The 17,549-nt window shown below is 40.1% G+C and overlaps 1 protein-coding gene across 3 annotated transcripts in view; it reads right to left on the reverse strand.

Moving 5' to 3' along the window:
* ADCY8 (adenylate cyclase 8) overlaps positions 1-17,549 on the reverse strand; it is a 274,396-nt gene that overhangs the window by 33,208 nt on the left and 223,639 nt on the right. For all 3 annotated transcript variants that reach the window (XM_055287260.2, XM_055287261.2, XM_055287262.2), the window contains 2 exons: positions 10,597-10,675; positions 3,359-3,517 (listed from right to left, as the gene is read on the reverse strand). In XM_055287260.2, coding sequence (XP_055143235.1) covers positions 3,359-3,517; positions 10,597-10,675 — 238 coding nt within the window. The remainder of the gene's footprint in view (positions 1-3,358; positions 3,518-10,596; positions 10,676-17,549) is intronic.

Raw genomic sequence — 17,549 nt, forward strand, 5'->3', positions numbered from 1 at the left:
CAAATAATCCTGACAAGATGTCTTATATATGCAATGAATGCTGAAGCAGTCCTTTATTTTGCTCAGCAGGGGTTTGGCCTGAATGACAGCTGATGACCTGGGGTCTCAGCATGCATCTCTGGTTGGTTTCCTTCCTTTCAGGATGAAACCAGTATGTCCTTGCTCTTCTCCACTGGTCCTATGTGCCTCACTGTTTTGGTGTCTTGATTAAAAAGCTGTTTTTTTTTTCCCCTCATTTCTCTTTGGAGAGGGGTTCTATCGTCTCCATCTGGTGGTCATGGTTGATACACACTGATGTTCTCTCTGCTTCCATGGCTTCGTCAAGAAGCTCTTGCAACAAAGACACTGACCTGAGGGAGACTTGAGGAAACCAGGCCTAAGCCCAATTCCAGGGAATTCCATCCGTTGAGGAGGGTGGAGCCTCTGCACCCAAGAGACTCTCAAAGACCTGAGTACATCAAGATCTGATTATTCCAGTGGCTGAGTACTCATTCCCTTGGCTTTTCTGGTTTTTCTGGTTTTACTAGTTTTTCTTCAGTAGCTTGGATGAAAAATGGACCTCATCATTCTCTCCTACCTCTGCCCTCTATGGTCCTAAGGCAAGGATCACAAACCGCAGTGGTTTTAGGGGCCTTACAGGTAACATAAATGGCAGGGTACAGATGGGTATACTGAAGAGCCCATTTTATGCAAAAGGCATCACATTCATAAATTAAATATAAACCAATCAACTAACCCACTGTCCAAGCCAACTGGCTCATTGGTCAGATTTGTCTCAGGGTCTTAGAGTTTGTAATTCTTGTCCTAAGGGTTTTTCATTTCTTGTTTAGCTCAGTCTGAAAATCTAGTCCTGGAAGAGCTGTATTATCCCTGCCTCTCAGACAATCCATATTGCCTTTGTAGCATCCTCAGCAAGGGGTTAGCATTCCCAAGTCAAATGCCAAAGCAAGGGAGCCCACTACTCCAGTTCATCCACAGGCATTTCAAGAGCAGGGGCCACTGCCAGGCACAGTGGTGACCAAGGGTGATGTAGTCCCTGCCTTGTGGATCTCACTGTGTTAGGAGGATGAGATGGCCTGATGGCTCAGTCCTCGTAAGGCTCCTCCTAACATGAAACCCAAAGATGTCCTCTGTGGGCCAGTCCATGGTTCTAGACCTTCCCTTGGGAGTCTCACAGAGTAAGACCAAGCCCATTCACATAATAATGCGACTCTGGACTTTCAAAGACACCTTCAGTTCTCTTTTGAGTTACTTTCCCTTGAAGGTTAGAGGGGGAACCAAATCATTTGATTTTGTCATTTCTCACCTCCCACATCTGCTCCATTATCAAGAACTATTGATTCTATATCTTAGATGTGTCTGTAATTCATCTCCTTCTCTCCATCTCCACTGCCACCATCCTAGACCTCATCACCAGGGTCTTGCCTGGGCCCTTTTAGAGTCTCCTGCCTGGCTTTTTGTCGCATGATCCTCCTATCCACTCTCTATCAGCAGCCAATTGACTAGGTTACACTTAAAACTTCCAAAGGCTCCCATTCTATGTGGAAGTGACCATCGCCCATGGAGCTTGACCATTAGGCTCTGTCTAGGATTTCCCTTCACAGCACTCACCATATGACCCTTCCTCCTTCTAGTGGTCCGAATAGTGCCTAGTGCCTCCTGCCACCAACACTCATGCTCTCCTCAACAGTCATGTACAACATGGTACTATTTGGAAATAAGGTCTTTGCAGGTGTAATTAAGATAAGGTCATACTGAATTAGGGTGAGCCTTAAATCTATGACTGGTATTCTTAAAAGGAGAGTACATTTGTCCTTTTAAGAAGAGCTGTGTGAAGACTGAGAAATTAGAGCCAAGTGGCCATAGCCAAGCAACTCCTGGGCCTAACAGAAGCTGGAAAAGCCAAGGAGAGATTCTCCCCCAGACCCTCTGGAGAGGGCAGGAGACTCCCAGCATCTTGATTTCAGACTTCTAGACTGCCTTCATAATGTAATGAGACAAAACAGTTTAAGTAAAAAGAGCATTTCTGAGCATTTGCTACATGCTAGGCAATGGGCTAGGAAGATATATACACACATATGTATGTATATGTGCATATATGTGTATATAGATACATAAATATACACACATGTATCACACATATATGCATACACACATTTATGTATATATACATATATTTTATTATTATTATTTTTAATTGTGGTAAAATGCACATAACATACAATTTACCATCTTGACTTTTTTTTTTTTTTTTTTTTTTTTTTGAGATGGATTCTCACTCTGTCACCCAGGCTGGAGTGCAGTGGCACAATCTTGACTCACTGCAACCTCTGACCCCCAGGTTCAAGTGATTCTCTTGCCTCAGCCTCCCAAGTAGCTGGGATTACAGGTGCCTGACACCATGCTTGGCTAATTTTTGTATTTTTTAGTAGAGACGGGGTTTCACCATCTTGGCCAGGCTGGTCTTCAATTCCTGACCTCGTGGTCCACCTGCCTCAGCCTCCTAAAGTGCTGGGATTACTGGCGTGAGCCACGGCGTCCAGCCATCTTGACCATTTTTCAGTGTATAGTTTAGTGGCATTAAGTATAGTCACATTGTTGTGCAACCATCTTCACCATCTATCTCTAATTCTTGTGATCTTGCAAAACTGAAATTCTGCACCCATGAAACAATAACTCCCATTCTCCTCTCCCTCCAGCCCTTGGCAAGCACCATTCTACTTTTCATCTCTATGAATTTGACCACTCTAGGTACGTTATATAAGTGGAATAATATAGTATTTATTTTTTGTGACTGGCCCATTTTACTTAGCATAATGTATTCAAAATTCATCCATTGCTGTAGCATGTGTGAACATTCCCTTCTTTTCAAAGCCTGAATAATATTCCACTTTATGTATATATCACATTTTGTTTATCTATTCATCCATCAATGGACCCTTGGGGCTGCTTCAACTTTTTGGCTATTGTAAATAACGCTTCTAGACATACAAATATCTCTTTGAGACCCTTCTTTCAATTATTTTGGGTGTATACCCAGAAGTGAAATTGTTGTGTAAATATGCATACATACACATACACACACACACACACACACACATACACACACATGCATATGCATGTAAAACTTTAAAATTCCAATTTAGTCTTTCAATGGAGACCTTATTATATCCATCTTGTAGATGAGGCACCTGAGGTTGGGAGGCCATGTGTAAATTTCATAGTACTAGGCAGTTTCTCCGTTCTCATTCACTCACATGATGACAGTGAAATTCTCCCAGAGCTTGGGATCAATGTGAACAACTGTACATCACCCACCACCACCCTTTCTCACTGGCTAGACCAGCCTCTGGCTCACCTCATTGTCTCGGTCCTTCTCTAGGAAATGGCGGGCCACGTGGCTGGGTAAGATATTCCGGAGCATGTTCTCATTGTGTTCCCTCAGCTCCTTCATCTCATTGATCTCCTCTTTGGCCTGTACTCGCCAAAGGAAGTCCAGGCGGGCTGTGTACTCCAGCTGCAGTACATGTGAGAGAGAAGAGCCAGGTAAACTTCTGAGGTGTAGGCTTCAGGCACAGTCAACTGGGAGGCAGGAAAGCCTTCTCTGGAACTCTTCACAAATGAAACAGAGCCTGATCTGAATATTTTGGGAGGCATTTTGTTGGAAACCAAGTGATCAGAGAATGATTAGGTTTCACAGGGATATGTTCTTGCCTTTCACAGCATTAATGCCCCTGTGATTTCATACTTGTTTGTGTGATTACCTGATAATGTTGGTGTCCTCTACTAGACTGTCGGTGTTGTATGCTGTATTAGTCTGTTCTTGTTGTGCTAAAAAAAATATACCCAAGATTGGGTAATTTATAAAGGAAAGAGGTTTAATGGACTTATAGTTCCACATGGCTAAGGATGCCTCACAATCATGGCGGAAGATGAAGGAAGAGCAAAGGAACCTCTTACATGGCAGCAGGCAAGAGAGAGCTTGTGCAGGGGAACTAGCACTTATAAAACCATCAGATCTCATGAAACTCATTCACTACCATGAGAACTGTATGGGAGAAACTGCCCCCATGGTTCAGTTATCTCCACCCGGCCCCACCCTTGACGTGGGGATTATTATAATTCAGGGTGAGATTTGGGTGGGAACACAGCCAAACCATATCATATGGTCAGAGGTACTTCTATCTGTTTGACTTTACATCCTTACTGTTACAGACTGAATGTCTGTGTCCCTCTCAAATTCATATATTGGAGCCCTAATCCCCAATGTGATGACACTTAGAGATGGAACCTTTGGGATGTAATTAGGGTCGATGAGGTCATGCTGGTGTATCCCTCAGGATGAGATTACTGCCCTTATAGGAAGAGACATGAGAACACTCGCTCTTTCTCTCTCCATATGCACACACTAAGAAAAGGCCAGGTGGGGATACAGCAAGCAGGTAGCTAGACATCTGCAAGCCAGGTAAGAGCCCTCATCAGAAAACAAACCCTTCCGGATCTTGACCTTGGACTTCTCGCCTCCAGAACCATGAGAAGATAAATTTCTGTTGTTTAATACACTCAGTCTATGGTATATTGTTATGTACAACAGCTGGAGATACGAATACACTTACCATGTAGTAACACGTTTGGCACAGGGCAGGCACTTAACATTTGTTGGCTCATTAAATAAGTGATCATAATAAAACTAGCTAACACTTACATGGTGCTTATCATATACCAGGAATGGTTTTAAACAATATACATATATTAAATCCTTTAATCCATGTAATAGCCCTAATAGGAAGGTATTATTATCATTTCTTATTTTACAGATAAGGAAATCAAAGCAAACATGAATTCGTAACTTGACTGAGATCACACATGAGTTAGTGGAAGCCAGGATTTGAACTTGATTCAAAAATCAGAATATAGAATCTGAGTTGTTAACCACTAGGTGATATAGAATAAATGAATGAACTCATTAGTGAAAGGATTACAGATTTAGTTGCTAGACAGATATAGCTTAGAGTTCTAGTTCCACATTTATACACTTTAACCCTGGACAAGTAACTTCATCTCAGTTTCCTTGTCTCTGAAATTGATGTGAACATCAGTGACCATGCAGGGGTGGAATAGGCATTACAGGAAGTTATAGATAAACACATGGCACATAGTAGGCACTCAATACACATTGGTTCCCTCTTGTCCTAGCCTCCCCTCTCATAAGAAGGTGCACAGTGTTCTTTCCAAAGGATCTCACAGCCCATTTTTACTGCAGTTCTGGGTATGTCATTATTTCAGTCTTTAACTGTTGACATGAACATTATGCTGCCCTGGTAAACACATGGTTAGCTGCCCTGAATTCAAGGGCTTAGACAGTTCAGATAGCTTCTTTTCTTTTTAAAAAAATTTTAAAGTCTCAGTGGATGGCAAAAGTATGAAAAGACCATATGCACAAGGTTATCCATTCAGCAGAATTTTTAATAACAAAGGCTGAAAACAAACCAAATGTTCATTTTGTTGGCTGAATAAACTTTAGTACAGAAATATCATTGAACGTGATGCAGCTATTAAAAAGAAATGAAGACTATCTCTCTATACTTTGAGGAACTGGTTTCCAAGAGGAGAAAAGTGTATATAGTATGCTACCATTTATCTAAGGAAGATCGATCTCTCTATCCACATACATGCACACACACATATTTCTTAATTAATTTTTTTTTTTTTTGAGACGGAGTCTCGCTCTGTCGCCCAGGCTGGAGTGCAGTGGCACGATCTCGGCTCACTGCAAGCTCCGCCTCCTGGGTTCACGCCATTCTCCTGCCTCAGCCTCCCGAGTAGCTGGGACCACAGATGCCTGCCACCAGGCCTGGCTAGTTTTTTTGTATTTTTTAGTAGAGATGGGGTTTCACCGTGTTAGCCAGGATGGTCTCGATCTCCTGACCTTGTGATCCACCCGCCTCGGCCCCCTAAAGCGCTGGGATTACAGGTGTGAGCCACCGCACCGGGCCTTCTTAATTAATTTATTAAAACATGAACATTTAAACCATTTTACATTTTATAAAATGGTTTATATTTTAATCTATGAAATGACAAAGGAAGGGAATGGTGTGGGAAAATAGGGATAGAATTTAAATTTCTTTAATTATGTCTTGTTTTAAGTAAATAACTTTAGAATCATTCCAATATTTTACTTAATTATTAAACTAAATCTATTCTCAAAAAACTCTGTAAAAAAAAACAACCAAGCAGACAAACAAATGAGCCTACATAGAGAGGAACTATATCAGATATTCTTTTGCACAATAATTTGACGACATGATGCCAGACGGAAATACCCTAAGGATAAAAAGAGCTCAACAAGAATGTCAAAACTGTTTACAATAACCATATTATAGGTGGTAACAACTGTATTATTATACTTAGACTATTATAGTGAATCACAAGATAAAGTAAATGAGTAACTGTGTTGGTGTCATTAAAACTGGAATTTTGGGGAAGAGAAAAGGAGCTGCAGATATAAGATTGATGAAGTTAAGTCAAAAGCTTGTGGTCCTCATTATGAAGTGGAAGTATCACACTGTGAACTCATGATGTATAGATTTTCTAGCTCTGCCCACTGAAATCAAGTTCTAGAAACAATGAAAACTTAGTAGTAATAACTCCCAGTGTCCAGATTGTGGTTTCTAAATATCAATTCCTACAAAAAAATTCCCATTCTTTTCAGAGGTGCCCAAATTTTAGGTACCTTTAATTATGTCTTGTTTTAAGTAAATGACTTTATTGGAAGATTTTTTAATACGAGAAACCAGGAGTCTATCAGAGACTACCAGGGTTATGTCAAAATGATGCAAAAGCCAACTTGAATGAGCTCCCACTAGTCAAAGATGTGACACGTTTAGCTTAATAAGACTAATAATTGCAATGAATTGAAACACAGAGAATATGGTAAAATGCATAAATTCAAAATGACACTTAAAAACCAGAACCTCATTGGTCACCTCTGAATGATGCTAGGGAAAAAACTTATGGGGAAACTTATAGAAAACAAACTTAAAGGGAAAAGATTCAGCATTTATCTTTGCTTTATGAATTGTACTTCCAGGTAACAAATAGTGAGGAGATGGTTCTCTTTAGTAACGTATTCCAGCTAATAAATTATGGAGGACTGATAGGATTAGCATATCACTGTATAAAATAAGTGAATATAGGCGATTATCATAAGCAGCTGCTAACATCACAAAAAGATAAGGAGACATTATGCACCCCCTAATTGTAGTCTGTAAAACCAACCGATTAAATGTTTTGCAGAAATCATTGAACCTGAATCTCACCAAGCTTCTGGACAGAAATGCAGTACAAACAAAACAAAACAGAAAAAAAGGACAGGGGAATCTCTCAAATACCTTAGAGAATGCAATCAGTAAACTGTAAGAAATGACAGCCCTGGAATGTTGAGTCTCTCAAGGTCACCAATTCTTGAAGTGGAATTGCTAGGACTCAAGCAAGAATATTTGGTTCCAAGGCTTGAGTCTTTCCTTCTGAGCCCCACAATCTCAGGTGCCTGCCTTTATCACACCTGGAAGTTACTGGAGACAGGACCTCATTAATCTCTTTCTCCTTTTGGAGGCGTGGCTGCCTCTGTTAAAAACGAAGATGCCCGGGCAAAGCCTAAACCTCCAGGGCTGCCAGTGAATCAGGCACCAGATGGGAGGCACCCGATTGTCTGCTCTCTCTATTCAACGTTGAGAATGTTTACCTGCCTCAGAGGAGGAAGTGTTTGGCCTGTCGTTTCCACATATGTGCAAGATAAACATTTCCGATTATGTAGTTACGTAACCACCTCCGTCCCTCTGGAGATGTTTAATTACACGTGCCCCCACCAGATGCTTCTGCATACCAGGCATCAATGGGCATTATTCAGCCCCTATTAAAAATAGAGGGCCTCTGAGTCGCAAGGGAAAACTGGTAGAAGCAGGGAGCAAGCCCAGGAGTAGGCAGGCTTGATCGGAGATTAACAGGACCCAAAACGATGCTACAGATAGAAGACACTTGAAGTGATACAACACTGCAGAAAGCCGCCACTATCACAGGGAGGCAGTGGCACCTGAAGGAAACAGAATGGAACTAGGAGTTCGAGCATTTGGATTCCCATTCCAGCCTGGCGTTTCTTACAGGCTTTGTGACCTCAGGGGACTTCAATCTCCATTCTTGTCGTAGGACCAGATGGCTAACAATACCTGCCTTGTTTGTGTCATCAGCTTATTTTTAAAGTAAAATATTAACAGCTATCAATTTTGAAAATTTATATGTGTGAGCCACTGGGATAAGTATATTACAATTATATTCTCATATAACACTAACAACCCGATGAAGTAGAACTTGTTATTATCATATCCATTTTACAGGTGAGGAAACTGAAAATCAGAAAGTTAATTGTTGAAAGTCACATAGCTACTAAGTGGCAGAGTTGTGGTTTTAATACTATCTGCCCAATTCCAAAGCCTGTACTTGTAACTGCTATAGTTATGAGATGTGATTATATAATTTCAAAACCCTTTGAAAGTTAAAAATAAAAGGGAAAAATATCAGATGTCACTTAAACCCAGTCACTCAGACCCTCACTAAATACTTATATACCTGTAATTTACCTATAATCTTAATGCAATTAGGTTATCTGCTTTCCCAGGACAAATGGAGCATAGGATAAATCAAATCTGAATGTTTATTAGGGTACCATTTGAGGAAGGCACTGACAGGGCACAAAGTAATTCCCTAAGGTCACAGAAGAGACAGAACCATTCTCCTTTTTATGGAATGACGACCCTTACCCAGAACCTGTTCTCTCAGCTATTTCCAGGGATTTCTCACTTGTCCGTTTAAAACCTGTGTAATTGAGTGAGCATATGTTTGTCTGTGGGATGATGGCCTTGTCTAAATCTGGAAATGGATTGTCATTTGTGTGTCAGACTGAGGCACTCTCCCCTAGAAATGAAAGCTGTCAAGTAGCAGAAGACAAGACCCCAGTCCTCACAGATAGCTGGAAAGACCTAAAAACAGGAATTCTAGAAATGGCTAGACTTTGACATTTGGCCTAGCGTTTCATCATAATTTCAGCCAAAATGGGAAAACGAGTCAAAGCATATTGCAAGATGCGGTGCCCTGTGTCACTGTGTTCGTATGTAGACAGCATCTTTGTTCTGCTCTGATCAGCCCAGTGAAGTAGAAAAGGTAGGCTTTGAAGACAGATCAGGATTTGAATTCTAGTCCTCCTACTTACTGGCTGAATAGCCTTACTTTCATCGTCCGTAAAACAGGAGTAATAATAACTTCCATTCCAGGTTGTTGATAGGATTAAATGAGAATAGAGAGAAAGTGCTAGGCACATAGTAGGAACTCAATAAATATTAATTCATTATTAGTTTCCTTCACTTGCCAAGTTTTAATATTATCTATTTTTTTCTTGACTACACTGTACAATCCCCTTTACTACAAGTAACTTTAAATACATGTCTCTGTGTTCTTGGGGTTTTGGGCTGTTTCATCCCTGTTTTCTCAGGGTTCGTTACCTCCGTTACCATGGTGATTTCCCAGCAATGTGCTTCTATTTCTGCTCTGGATGACAGTCTCCTTGCTGTGCTTTCCTCCTTTTCTGGTTATGGTTTTTGAAGTACACACAGACCACAGAAAGATGGACCAAGATCCAGAGAAGGGTGATGAGGGAGGCAGGGCCTGATTTCTACCAGGGGGTGAAAATCTCCCCAAGCGATGAATGTTCATGGGTTGGAGTCCACCTGAAGAAGACCTACTGGTCTTTGAGAATCCTGCCTAGATGTTCCTATGAAGAATAATTTTCTTTCTCGAAGTCCCTAGCCAAGTCTGTTCCACACATAACATGTTTGCATTATTTGGGGTCAGCTCTACTCCAGGAGACTGGACCAGAGCTGGGATTTTGTACAGTTCTGCCCACAGTGCCCACTCGAGATTCTGGTAAAGAGTAGGGGCTCATGGAAAGCGTAATCCATATGGCAGGCATTTTATCTAATTAGGACAGGTCTGTAATGAAGTCTTTATTGTAAACAATGCAAGTCAGTGCACAGAATTCTACACACAATGATCTCCAATGCTTCCTCAAGACAGTCCTATTTAGGTGTTACTAATTTATTTTAGAGTTGAGGAAACTGAGGCTCATGGAGATAAGTAACTTGCCCAAGATCATACACTGCTGAGAGTAAGAACTGTGATTAGAATCCAGGCTCAGCTGAACCCAAATGTTTACCTAATATAGCACACAACTTTTGTAGTAATAATTTCATCCAGGCAACAGAATTGGGAGGGATCCCAGTTTGTCTTAGGCAGAAATTGAAAGCTCTTTCACTAGGATGATTTTTTGAAAGAGATATATCCAAAGGTCATTAAAACCACATTGTTTACCAGATCTTCTCCAGCTTTGTTTTTCATTAGGTGGTCTTTATTAGGAATTGATTCATTAAGAACCACAACTTGCCACAGGCAGCTAAAAGTTATTTGCTGCAAAGAGCATCAGAGGCCACTTTGATGGCAACAAGAAATGTCAGGTAACAGAGCAGTCAGAGCGAAATGTTAGATTACCTGCTGTCCGTGGTAGAACACAGCCAGGAGGAACATGGCCATCAGTAGCAGCGATGCCTCCTTGGTCCCCAGGAAATCTCTGTTGAAAGAAAAAGGGCACTGATAACCATGGGGAGACTTCAAGGAGACCCATGAGAAAACTGAGGTTCAGAAAGGAGTGGTATAAAATGAAAAAAACACACATCTTTTCAGCACCTATTATGTGATAGTGGCTGCTCGAAGGGTTTGCACATTGGCATTCAAAAATCAATTGACCCCCAAGGGTATGAGGTGACCCAGAACACATATGGTGAAAGAGATTCTAGAGTCTAGCATCTAGATGGTACACTTACATTAATAATAATGTTTTCTATGTGCAGAACACATTTTATAGGTTTTAAATAGCCTTTATACTTTCCTATCATAAAATCCATGTGAAGATGGAATCTAGCTTTATGCTAAGAAAACTTTCCAGCTTATACTGGGCCAGGCACAGTTCAACTCATCAGGATTGGACAAGGACTTAGACTTGGAGTGAAAATGTACATTCTTAGGGAGGTATTTTGCATATGAGGATTAAGAGGACCAAATAACTCTGTGGGCTGGGACAAGAGTCAAATCTGTGAATACTTTGGAGAAAAGATGCTAACAATAGATGATACTAATTATTATGCTTCTATAGACCCAGAGAAGCACATAATTATTGAGCATCTACTGTGTGCCAGGCATAATATTCTGGGATATCGAGATGAACAAGGCATGTTGTCTTTGTCCTCGAAACATTAAGTAAGAGAAATAATCAAATACACAGATAATTTTATAATATGATAAACTCCGTGGAAAGGATACATCCTTGTTGCCATGGGAATACACGGGAAAAAAAAGCAACCCAGGCTGGGTGTTCAGGGAAGGCTGAAGAGCAGAATCCTAAAAGATAAGACTTCACAAGGAAAAAGTGGGATGGGTTCTCTAGGTACAGGACATCTATTTTGCTTAGCTATGTGGTTTATAGGTCTCTAGTATGGGGATAAAAAATAAATGTCATATATCATGTTTGAAGCCATATGTAGACTCAGGAGAAGAGTGCTAACAGAGCTGTCCACTGTGAGTGCTAAAGTGAAGAGGGCTGGACTGTGAGCCACACATTGTCATCCTGCATTTTAGAGCTGAGGAGTCATCCATCCATTCATGAATCCATGAATCCACGAATCCACGAATTCATCCATCCATGCATCCATCCATCCATCCATCCATCAATCCATCCATCCATCCATCCTTTGTTCCATCCTTCCAGCCATCCACCATCACCATCAGGCTTATTTTGACGATATAGACACATTCCAGTACCATCCTTTTATTCTTTCTTGTCACTTAATTCTCTAGCCTCTGAAGTTTGTGGACCCCTGAAAAAAGATTAAAGACATGAGGTTTGGACTCATGAAGATCCAGGTTCCAATGTCAGCTTTTCTACTGACCAGTTGTTTGACCTTGGAAAAGTCATTTAACATCTCTGAGCCTCAGCTGAATGTATCTAATAGTGTTTACCTCTCTAATTGCAAGGATTAAATGAATTAATCATGGTAATGTGCTTGGCACAGTGCCTGGCCCACATTTCCCCCTTGCCACCCTGTGAAGCACCTGGCACATCATCTTGCTCATGGTGGTGGAGCTTTAAAAAGTCACTCGTTCACATTGCTTAGTTTGAATGAGCATGTTCTACATCCAGCTCCTCTTTGTGACTTCTTCTCAAATCCCTGCTCTGCCTGGCACTTTGGATATCCTTTGCTTTGCCATACAGAAGACTTTAAGCCCAGAAATTTATCATTTGAAACACATTTTCAAGAGAAAACACAAATACCTCTTGAATTATTTTGAAAGCAGTGATTGACCAAAAATAGAAAGATGACCAGACAAAACTCAGAAGAAAAATAAAAGAAAATTATGAACAATCTTTGAGTCATTCACTTATTGCAGATGGAAAAAACAGCCTGAGCACAGACTCCAGAATATGCATAGTAAGTCAGCCAGGCTGAGGAGCATCCCAAAAGAACTGTGGTTTGAAATTAGAAAGTTTTTTTTTTTTTTTTTGTAGTTTCAATGATTCCTTAAAGAACTCCCAAAGAGAGCCAAATGGTTGAAATCTGTACTGTATTATAATGCTTTGCTTAATATTGGTTGTCAGGGTCTTAAAACCAAGAACATGTTGAACTAATTTATTTGTATTAAAATCACTGAGTTAATACTATCATCTCTTTATGCTAATAGAAAGGAACGTTCTTAAGTGAAAATGCATGTAGCATAATGTAATTTTCAGGGCTATAACAATCTTTAGAGATCATCTTATCTGATATGTCACAAAAATTAATATTTGAGTGTTATTCATTACAGAAATATTTATGCTAATTATAGTGAGTTTGGAAACTAATAAAGATGCACGTATAACAGAATAAAAATTGTCCTTAAGCCTACCACCCAGAGAAGACAATGGTTAAAATATTGGAGTTAACTAAATGTCATTTCCTTTTACCCCTTACAAAAAAGTATGTTTACAAATTTAGGATTGCATAGCTCTCATACTGTTTTGTAAGCTACTTCAGACTTAGTAAAAATTATGAAAATAATTTCAAGTAATTAAGTACCTTTTGTGCACTTAGCAGATTTATTCTAATTCATATTATGTGCACCAAACATAATGTAATATCCCTTGAAGCCTTTTATTTTACAGGTAGAGACTAAGGCCCATGGAGGAGTAGTCATTTTCCCAAGGTCACACAGCTCATTTGTGTCAGAGCCAGGATAAGAACTCATGTCTTAGGCACCAAATTCAGCATGTTCATTATAGCATATTTGACCCCGAATTTTTAGTTTATTATTAGTTCCCAATTGCTTCTATGACACTCATAATAAACCATTCAGCTTGAATTTATCTTTTATTCTGTTGTCATAATAATGGCTGTAAGTGCTAATTTTATGCCATACTCTAATAACCACTTTACATATTCTGCTTACTTTAATTGTCATATCAACAATCAAGATACTATTATCCCCATTCTAGAAAAAAAATCCAAGACTGAGATGTTAAAAAATTTAACTTAATTAGCTAGCGAACAGTGAAGACTAGCTATCAATACAGACCTCAGTGATATTTTTCAGTAGCTACAATGCCCTCCTCTATTTTCCTACTTATAATTGCTTGCCCTTAAGGTCCTAAAGGATAAAAATAATGCCTTATTCATCTATGAACCTGCAGGGCCTAGTAAATACCCACAGAAAACAATGTAATGTGTATTGAAAGGATACACGGACGAATTCACGAAGGTCATGTGATGTTAGACAAATGTTATTTGGCTTTGACTCTACACGTGGATTATTTCCTGGTCGTTCATTCCTCCTATCGACCCTGCTGTTTCATGTGGACTAGTGCAATAGCTAGAACTGGTTCAATAATTTGTGGACCCACTGTAAAATGAAAATGCAGGGGTTTCTTGAAATTTTCTTTTAGAGAATTTCAAGATGGTGAAAGCAGGGCATTAAACAAAGCAAGGCCCTTCTGAGTGCAGAGCTCTATGTGAATGCACAGGCCACATGTCCATGAAGCTGGCCATTGCAGTTGCCTCCCAAATAGTCTTTCTGCATCCATTCTTGTCCCCATCCAGTCCTTTAGTTGTAGCAGACGGTGTTCTTTTGAACTACCCCAACTTCTCGTTGGTTAAAATCCTTTTGTGCATCCCAAAACCTTCTTGATTCTTTTTAATTTTATTTTTAGTTGATGTGTAATAATTGTACATATTTATAGGGCACAGAGTGAGTGATGTTTCAATACATGTGTACTATGTGTAATGATCAAAGCAGGTTAATTAGCACATTCACTACCTCAAATATTTATCATTTCTTTGTGAACTTCAAAATCCTCTCTTCTAGCTATTTAAAAATATACAATAAATTATTGTCAATTATAGTCACCCTGCAGTGCTGTAGAACACTAAACATATTCCTCTTATCTAATTGAATTTTGTATCTATTAACCAACCCCTCTCTGTAGGAAGGACTGACGTGTTATACAACACTGAAATGTTGCAGGTGTCTGTTTTCATGATTGGGTAGCAAGATCTGCATCACTTATCTTAATTCTACTTTTGTGGCACTGAATTTGGAAATGTAGCATTTGCATTGAAAGGCTGAAGATGATGAATGGGAAGTGTGCCCAAGTTCAAGTATACTGTGCCCTATGATTTGTATTCATATTTTGTGTTGTGTAACTGAGACTGATGAGGTGCACTTGGCCCAAGTGAAGTAGTTTCCATCATAAACCTGGAAAAGTTCCTGTTTTAAGGCTGGGCCTAGAGAAGATCACTTCTGCTTCTAAAAAGTCTGATGTGTCTTTATGCAGACATTGTTTTCTGCAACAGTATGGTCACTGATGAGGCACTTGAGGATGGAAATCTTGAATCATCCTTAAAGAATGTGGCTAACCTCTTTGCTGTGTCCTGCCTATACTGACCTAACTTTTACTTTTTAATTGAGCAGACCTTGATTGATTTACTCTGGTGTGGTCTGTGCCTGGTCTTTCTGTCTCTCTGCCCCATTATTGATCCATCAACATAGTGGCCACACAGGCAGTCATCCTGAGACACTAAAGAGATTCAGCTGCCTGGACTGAAGTTATCCTGGAGGGCTACATCCCCAGGATCTTTCAGCCACAGCACTGGGCATGGCAACAAAGTTGGAGACCTCCTAGGGTTATTTTCACTTTGATGAATATTCTTGTATAAACGTGAGAGTAGAACTGGAAATGGTTCAGTGAAAAGTACATTGAACATGGTTGGAATAAAGAATTGCATTCCACAACTGGCTTTGTCATATACTAGTAGTTCATAGTTTCCCTATCATTAAAAGAAGACTGAATCTTCCTACTTTTGAAAAGAGGAAGATGGCACTCACATCAAAAGGTTATTAAGATGTTTAAATGAGATGATAAATTAGAAAGAGACGTGAACTATTAAGTATTGTATATATATGAGAGAAAATTTATATATGGCTACTACCATCAGTCTTTACAATTCTGGTTATTTATGAGGACTGTGTGGACAAATGAATCTTTCCAATGTCATAAATAAACGGGGATCAAACTGAAACAATTTTAGGTCAGAAAAAATCTTTTCCCCACCACATGGCTTCTAGATTCTGCCAGTGCCAATTTTCTTTAATTCCCTCCAAATGCTTTTAGATAAGAGTTTTTCCTAGATACTATCTGTTCTAACTCATTCTCATTCATGAGAATGGTAGTACGTTTTATGTCTCATCTGGTAGTACATTTTATGTCTGAAATGCCTTCAACATCTAACATTATTGGTATAATCTTGCAATGATTATTTTGGTAACCATGGCTTATCTGCAGCCTGGAGACCTCTGAGAAGCCCCTACACATGCTGTTTAGCCTCCAGATGCCAGAAAGCAGAAACAGCAGTGTGATGAATAAAGCTGTGGGTGTGTGGGGTGGGATGGGGTGGGAGGCAGCTAGATACCAAAACAAAAGGCAGAGGTGGTATTTGTTGCTTTTGTAAGCATCTTCTTTGTAACAACAGGTGCACAGTAGATCTTCAGATATTTTGTTGAACATCACACACCAGGGCCTGTCATGGGGTGGGGCGTTGGGGGAGGGATAGAATTAGGAGAAATACCTAATGTAAATGACGAGTTAATGGGTGCAGCAAACCGACACAGCACATGTATACATATGTAACAAACCTGCACATTGTGCACATGTACCCTAGAACTTAAAGTATAAAAAAAAGATGTTTTGTTGAATTAAAATATATGTTCTTGATGTTCTGCTGGAAGCAGAGGAGTAGTATGAATACTGTTGATCTAGGAGTTAAGAAGACATTTCTTAGGTAGATAGTGAGGGTATGGAAGTCTTCATTAAGGTTTCCCTTTTAATGAAGAGCATCCCCAAATTATTTTCCTTTCTAACAAGGGCAGCCTGTAAAATCCAGCTGCAGACACAGATGCTGGCAAGTTGTGCCAATCATGTTCAAGATAGTGGCTCCATCTTCCCTTCTCTTTGTCATCCAAGTGTACAGTAAGGAGCAGACAAGATGGCACTGGTCAACTGGAAAGCCCATTTGCATAATAAGATTAGGGTGGGGCGGCCAGCTTTCCCCATGCTCTATGTAAATATCATACCTGATGGAACCAATCTGTGAGCCTATATAAATCAGACACCACCTCCTCAAACCTGACGATAAAATCCCACACATCTGCTGCTGGCCAGTCTTTCCTCTTGGAAGTCCCTTCTGTCACTAAAGAGAGAGCTAGTTTCCTTTCTCTTCCTTTTTCTCTTGTCTGTTAAACCCCACTCCTAAACCACTTGTGTATGTCTGTGTCCTAAATTTTCCTGGCATAAGATGACAAGCCCAGGTATCTACCCCAGACAATGTAGCTGCTTCATATTGGGGACCTCATCTGGGATACCAAGGTACAGCATTCATTGAAATGGCAAATCGAGGAGTGGACTCCAACTCTGTCCTTTCATTTTGGAGCTCTCGGCCTCTATTTTAGAACTAAATAAAATCAAATGAATAACAGGCATCTGTCAGCCAGTTAAAAATATGGTTAGTGTTGCTGCCACTCTTAAAGACTCAGATACGATGCTTACTGGGGAGAACATGGAGAATTCTGGTTGCTGGGCATGTTGGCTGTGTTCGAACCAGCTTCCTTTCAAGGAGGACTTAGCCTTCATGTAGGGCTGGAAAAGGTTCTGGAGCACCTGAGGATTTCCAGCTGGGGATAACCCCCGGGGTTAACCAAAGGCTTCTGAACTGACCCCAGCCTCCAACTCCCTGATGGGGTGTTGGCAAGAGAATCTCCAACTTTCCTATTGTAATTTCCTCCTTTCCTGAGACAGCCACGTCTCCTATCCTCTCTGTGTATGTAATGTGGGGGAAATTTTACAAAAGTAATCTTGTTTGGCA

The sequence above is a fragment of the Symphalangus syndactylus genome, chromosome 7 (genome assembly GCF_028878055.3).
Source record: "Symphalangus syndactylus isolate Jambi chromosome 7, NHGRI_mSymSyn1-v2.1_pri, whole genome shotgun sequence".
Lineage (NCBI taxonomy): Eukaryota > Metazoa > Chordata > Mammalia > Primates > Hylobatidae > Symphalangus > Symphalangus syndactylus.